General features: G+C 47.0%; 1 protein-coding gene across 1 annotated transcript; it reads right to left on the reverse strand.

Annotated features, from left to right (window-relative positions):
* On the reverse strand, window positions 1-4,351 carry EXTL2 (exostosin like glycosyltransferase 2). The gene is made up of 4 exons (XM_009485091.2): window positions 4,289-4,351; window positions 2,577-3,004; window positions 1,103-1,173; window positions 1-492 (listed from the first exon to the last, which is right to left on the reverse strand). Exons 1-4 carry the CDS (start codon window positions 4,291-4,293, stop codon window positions 1-3), a joined length of 996 nt encoding a protein of 331 aa, XP_009483366.2. The 5' UTR covers window positions 4,294-4,351.
* Between the last annotated feature and the right edge of the window lie 2,790 nt (window positions 4,352-7,141).

Raw genomic sequence — 7,141 nt, forward strand, 5'->3', positions numbered from 1 at the left:
TTACATTTTATTTTTGTGATTGGCATAATTAGGAAAACCAAACTGAGAAATCATGATATTAGAATATTTTAAAGGCATGCCATCATAAATATTAACCAGTTTATTTACACAGTAGGATCTCTGTAACAAATGCTCTGCTCGGTGCCACATTCCAGAATAGCCACTGTTAGTGTCTTTTTCTAAATTTCTTATATCAACAGGCTTCACAAACACTCCTGAAGGCTTTCCAGTATGCTTGGCTACCAGAAAATTCATGGCAATGTCATCACAATTTTGAGTTTCATCTATTAAGGCGTAAACAGCTTCTGGCTGTCTTTGAAAGTCTTCCAAATACCCGCTATGAAAAAATGCTGCACCAATAAGAACCATAGAATACTGATCTCCATTTCCAAATCCAGGGTTCTGCAATTCGAAGCTGCCATAACTGTATACACCTGAAGGAGTAGAAATGTGCTTTCTAGGAACAAATCCCACTATATGCTTTGGAAATTGCTGAAAGAAAAAAGAAATTTAAAAAAATCAAAAGGAAGCCCACACTGTGAAATGTGTTAAGTATCTTCATAAGAGAGATTTATGCTTTTTTTTTTTTTTTTTTTAAGTGAGAGGAGCACAAAATTATTGCCAGGAAAGAATGAAATTGTTGGCATATGGTCCTCTGATCTGCATAAATGTTGCAATTAAATACAGTTTTGCAAAACCGACACAACATGCCTCATTCCACATCAGGCAGTGCCAAGAAACATCTGTCCACAATTTGCAGCTGTATATTTGGCACTCAAAATAAGTTTACAGGCAATTTCTCTTAGTGAGAAAAAAAACCCACACTTTTCTTTTGCAGCCTGCTATCAATTTAAATAAATTCAGCAGCCAGAAACTTCAGTGTTCATGTACAAGAAGAGTTAAAAATGTATAGGTTACAAGTATAGCTACTACTGAAGAATATTTTTGCAATTTCTACTATTCAATGCCTCGATCCTTCTGAAATTTAACTTTATAGCTAGAAAATCAATGGTAAAACATTATGATGTAGTATTACTCTACTTAAAACCATTAATCTCAATTGTAGCTCACAAATACTGCCTGCCAAGGTGCAAAACATTACCTGCCAAACAGAAAAGGCAAAAGCAAGGTCATGAGCACTGACTAGTGTATCATCATCCATCATTAAAACAGCTGAAGGGAGAGAAAAAAAAAAAAAAAAACTTTTATCAAAAGATTAAATACATGAGCACAGTATGCAGCACAGTATTTGACAAGTTAGCTGTGAAACTTCTGTAACCGTTCAGCTGAATTGCAGAACTGAATTGTAACCCCTCGAAAGCGGATTGAGAAAACACATTTAGATTTCAAAGCTAAAGCAAGGTTGCAGCTCTGTGGTAACTGGAAGCAAACCTAAGTTTTAGATTATTTGCCAGGCCGTAACGAAACTCAGCAACCTTTGACCATCTGTAGTACAGCTGGACAGATATGTGTTGGAAAACTCGGGACTGGCTGGCAAAGCAACTTAATATTCTACTCATCTTGTGTAAGAATACAATTAAAATAAAGAGTTAGATACCATTCTTTAGTGTACGAGATTTATACGGGATTATTAGTATAAAATTTTACCCGTCTCCTCACTACTTGCAAGTTCTGAATAAGCAAGCTTAATAAATTGCACGGGCAACATTCAATATGATTAACTACAGAAGGGAGAATCTTTGCTTCGAATTTTAGGCAAAAGACTATCAGGAAGTGGAAAAGGAAAGTTATCCTTAGATCAGAACTCCAGATGCATTAAAGCTTTTTAAGTTTATAGTCAGAATAAATCCTATTACAGTAAATAAAACACTTGGGAAGTTGAAATATCTGGTATCTTCCTAGAAATCATGGGGTTTGAGTAGCAGGGCATGTTAGGAAGGGGGCAGTAAACAGAATTACCTTTACTAATCATGAGTAAGGTCAGGTCTGTAATGCAACATATGGGGTTTTTTTCCACTTGAAACAAACAGTGCTTATTGTTGTGCTTCTCCTGGAAAGAGCTTAGGAAGAATATTTAGATGCATAGCCAAAAGAATGGGGAAAATACGCTGAAAAAGGATGCATAATTTGAGGTAGAAAGCCAGACTGCTAGGGAGGGAAGTTTCTCCGAGGAGCAGAACATCCTTGAGAACTTAGTCTTAAAATGCATGGATTAAATCAAGTCTTTACCAGATGACTTAAGTCCAAATTAACGCAGAGACTCAACAAATACATGCACTATGAATTTCAGTTTACACCATGAGGGGAAGAGAGGCTGAACTACCTATGTTTGCCTGACAAAGGAAACGGAGAACGGACAAGTTGCAAAAGCCCATGAAATGCATTTGACATCCCTCTTTTTTTTCCTTACTCTTCATTGACAGCCTCTAGCCCGCTGACGGTGGTGTGCATCTGTTACCGTAACATGGGCTGCTTCTACATTACCCACGTTCTACAAAGTGGCCCAACACATCCATGGATTTATCATACAGTATAACTCAAACCATCCCTCTTTTAGCTTTCAGATTTTAAGTCTGAAAATACTATTAGTAGTAGCGATATGAACTGCTGATTACCTTTTGTTTCCAGCTCAGGGAAATTCTGGAGTCTGTTCCTCATGCGATTTACAGTTTGAACTTTGAAGACAACAGGGACGGGATGAGGCCCCAGGGAATTCCACATTTCCTCTGGTATCTTCTCACCAACGTTGTTCCACACAACAATTACTTTATGTAGGTGGGGGATGGCTTGATAATGATTTAAAAGCTTTAGCAGTAAGTCAGTTCTATTATATGTCTGCATAATAAGAGTAAATGAATCCAAGGCAGACTGACTCGGGGTTTTTGGTTCCCTTCTCGAATTGGGCATTTTGTCATCCTTGATATTGGGAAGCAAAGCTGTTAAAGCACCTGCCACAAGAAGTAAGACAATGATCACCACAGAAGTGAAGCGTAGTAGGCGGATTCCCATAACTCTTCCTGGAAGCTTGCAGAAGTGAAAATACCTTTAAAACAAGTAACAGGAAAGGAAAAGTCATTAATCCCATGTATAGTTATCTCCCTTACTTGAGCAAAACTCCCATAGTATCAAGTAGACTTGTCGAAGTGAATAAGTAAGGAAGATTTTAGGACTTGGGCCGCTTACTTTCAACTATCAAGACAGATACTTCTGGTACTTGGTTTCTACGTTTATTTGCTTTTCACTTTTTTTTGGTTAACTTAGAATTTCCTTGTTCTGTGAAAATGAATCTACAGTAATTCTTTAACTCCAGATTGTTCATCATCTCTTATTTTCTCAGTACCGCATTTTTGATTGAACATTTACATACCTCACCAAACCCATCCAGCTGAAACTGGCAAGCAAATTTGCACAGATTCAGTATTTGCAGCATTGCGGGAGCTCTGTCTTAGCTGGGAGACAAAAGGGAGAGCAGGAGCCTCCTCAAGAGCTCTGGCAGAGAGGAGGAAGTTAAATGCTCGCTCTTTTTCCGTTGCTCAGGCACCACACACAGAAGGAACAATCTCTATCACCGATTTGCTGGACATTTTGCCAATAGTTTTGTATATCTGCTCGATAACGGTTATTAATGTGGAAAATACGATTCCGATCATGCTAACTGAGGCTATTAACACAGGTAGAGCAAAAGAAACGTGCCAAATGGAGTAATGCAGGAATGCAAGAACATCAGCAACAGCTGGACTGCCAAATCTAGAACTCAGCCTTAACTGGAAATGTCAGATGCTAGGTGCTACCTATCAGCTAACTGGGGGAGCAGCCTTAGCACAAGGCAGGGCTTGCTGGATCCTCCCGATCTTGGAACTGAACAGGAGCTCTTAAAAAGCGGCTCCCACAAAGGTCGCCCCGACATTCATGCCTCTTAGGTGGCACTCCCGGTTCTCCAGACATTTATAAATTGTCATCTCAGCAGGAGCCAGCAGCCACTGCATTCCACAGTTCGCAGCTCAAATGTGTCATCCGCATCTGTTCTTCCTCCTTTGCTCGCAAGATTAGTACGAACCGAATACAAGATGAATATTCTAAGTTTACTACTAGACAGTTACTCATCTATACATATTACTCATGTGACTCCATTAGTAATTTCTAGGCTTTCAGCAAGTAATTCTGAACAAATTAAGGGATCCAGGACAGCCCCATCCATGACAATTTTTGAGAGAGTATCTGTGTGTTTTTTCACAGACGTTTTGATCATTTTTTTTCCACAGTGCATATACCACGCTTGAAAATACGAACGTAAATCATTTTAGTCGAAAAAAACCTCTCAACGTACCTCATTGTTGCCAGGTAGGACTGTTTTCCCCCCCCTTGATTTTACAGGACAGTTGTTTGTGATCTTTGAACCTGTTGGAAATGAAAGGGACCCTGTAACTGAAGATCAACAGGTATCTCCCACGCTACCCAGCATTCGTGTACGAGGAAACGTTCCTCTCAATTACTGATTGAGGTGCGCGTTCCTGGCAATGGTCCAATCCCTCTTCCTATTGCTCAGCTGCAAAATTGTCTCGTGCCTTTCAATGAACGCTCCAGAAAGAAGTTACTACGCCGGCTGGTTAGAAAAAAAAAAAAAAAAGCACAGCATCTCTCTCCGCTTGTAAAATCGTTGCTTTGTACCAACGCAACGTCTACGCGTTCCATCCGTCGGGTCAACTACAGAGATGCAAGCGGGTCTCCAGGACCTCGCAGTCTGGGGCTCTGTTCAGCAGGCACCACGAAAATATACGTTTGGCTACCACAGGCAGGTAAGTAGTCCCAATAAAATTACTTTCTTTTCTGGCTCATTGCCTTCACGCTCTCTTTCCACGAAGCTTACCAGTTGCGCTAGAGGTTTAAGACACAGCATTTTGTTCTTCCCATCTGGTTTGGCAGCTTGGCAGAAGGGACAGCGAACATGAGTGTAAGCACAGAAAGGAAGGATGCAGAAGATGCAGGACCGCAGCCTAACAAACCTGCGTCTGCTAAGGCTCCTAGGTTGTTGGAGGGATTTTTGTTCTTTTAAAACTAGTTGAACAAAGAAAGGGAGTTTTTATTTTTGCTCTAGGAATGGTACTACAAAAGTTTAGAGAGCAAGAACTTGTCTTTAATAATTGATCCTATGTGAACGTTTGTAAGAGTAGTTTGTTTAGCTTATATAAACCTACTTCTTAAAAGTCCAGAGCTGCCGATTCGCGTGGATGCCGAGCTGAGTACGTCCACACATAGAGCTCTTCCCAAACCTGAGTCCCGATTTTACCACCGCCTTACGTTGTGAGGCTGGAGAGGTCATTGAAACTATTTCCAGAAGCTAATTGCTTGGTTTGGTTGCTTCATTTTACAGCTGTAAACAATCATGCCCGACTTCCAAACCTGACTGGCAGCAGTAGCTGCTCGGCATTTCTCAGGACCGCCACCTCTTGCTCGCGTCGGCTTTTACAGAGGTGAACCTCAGATCCCCTTTCCCCAGCTGCAACCTGGACACAACAGTACCTACCAGTACTACCACGAGGATTAATTAGTTAAAATTTAAAAGCGTACTTAAGATGAAAGTATAAATGTTGTTTACTGTGGTAATGAGACTTCCCGGCTTGCCATACGTTCTTGCGTTACTCAATTGCATACAGTACGCTGTAATGATAAGTAAGGATGACGTTACTATATATTGCTATATATTCTCTAATTAAAATAAACGTCTGTTTAAGATCTTTAGAGTTAGCATCGTGGCACTTGCCGGGAAGATCAGCCTGGCCAATTCCGTTAGCAACTGCGAGACTGACCTCTTTAAAAGCCTCTTGCAAACCCGCTGTAGAGGAACGCCTCTCCAAACCAGCACCGACAGCCCCCCTATGTCGACACGCAGCATTTGAATCCTCACTCCGGGAAAAGAAACACCACTTCCCGAGCGGGCTCCCCCCCTCCGGGCCCGCCCGGCCCCCCGCACACCCCCGCCGGCCGCCCCTCACGCACGCTTTCCCTCACGGCTCTCCCAGGCGGTCGGGCGCTGCCGGCAGCCGGGCGGCGCTTCCAGGCGGGGTGCGGGGTGCGGGGGTGCGGGGCAGGGGTGCAGCTCAGAGGTGCGGGGCGGGGGTGCAGGGCGGGGGTGCCGGGCAGGGGTGCAGGGCACGGGTGCACGGCGGGGCGGGGGTGCACGGCGGGGGTGCAGCTCAGGGGTGCAGGGCAGGGGTGCAGGGCACGGGTGCAGCTCAGGGGTGCGGGGCGGGGGTGCACCGCAGGGGTGCACGGCGGGGGTGCACGGCGGGGGTGCAGCTCAGGGGTGCAGGGCACGGGTGCAGCTCAGAGGTGCGGGGGGGGGTGGTGCAGGGCGGGGGTGCCGGGCAGGGGTGCAGGGCACGGGTGCACGGCGGGGGTGCACGGCGGGGCAGGGGTGCAGGGCAGGGGTGCAGCGCAGGGGTGCACGGCGGGGGTGCGGGGCAGCGCAGGGGTGCAGCGCAGGGGTGCACGGCGGGGGTGCACGGCGGGGGTGCGGGGCAGGGCAGGGGTGCACGGCGGGGCTGCAGCGCAGGGGTGCAGGGCAGGGTGCAACGCCGGGGTGCCGCAGGGATGCACGGCGAGGGTGCAGGGCAGCGGTGCAGCGCAGGGGTGCAGCGCGGGGGTGCCGGCCCGGCGCCCCGCAGCTCGTCCCGCCCTCGCAGGCCGCTCCGGTGACTCAGGGGCGGCCCGGGCGGCCCCGCCGCAGCGCTACGGCGGCGCCGCCGTCCCCCGCTTCCTGCGGGCCGGCCCTCCGCTTCCTCCCGGCAGGCCCCGCTTTGTAGTTCGGGGGGCCCGCAGCGGGTTCCCCCCCGCCGCCAGCACCCCCCCGGCCCCGCACCGAGCGCGGGGGGAGCCGGCACTGCGGCCGGGCGGGGCTGTCCCCAGGAGGGGCTCTTCACCCGGCGTGCGGGGCCGGTTCACGCACCCAGCCGAGATTTTGCGCGGAGATGGGTGCCGGGTGGTAATTCCACAGGGCCAGGGCACCCCGCTGTCCGTGCCTCATGTACCTACACCATTAAACGGAGTCACTGCACCCACTGTTAACACCCGAGAGCCGCTGGTCATCTCTGCCCTTGCTTCGACGCCTACTTGGTGGTCGTTGCTTATCTCTGCTTTCGCTCCCACGGAAAGCCAGAGCTCCCTTTAAAATCCCCTCGTG

The sequence above is a fragment of the Pelecanus crispus genome, chromosome 5, assembly GCF_030463565.1.
Source record: "Pelecanus crispus isolate bPelCri1 chromosome 5, bPelCri1.pri, whole genome shotgun sequence".
NCBI lineage: Eukaryota > Metazoa > Chordata > Aves > Pelecaniformes > Pelecanidae > Pelecanus > Pelecanus crispus.

Coding starts and splice junctions, on each gene's coding strand:
- EXTL2 (XM_009485091.2), bottom strand. Junction 1,174..2,576: donor CCCTGAGCTGGAAACAAAAG/GTAATCAGCAGT, acceptor CTCTCCCTTCAG/CTGTTTTAATGATGGATGAT. Junction 493..1,102: donor TTGCCTTTTCTGTTTGGCAG/GTAATGTTTTGC, acceptor TTTTTCTTTCAG/CAATTTCCAAAGCATATAGT.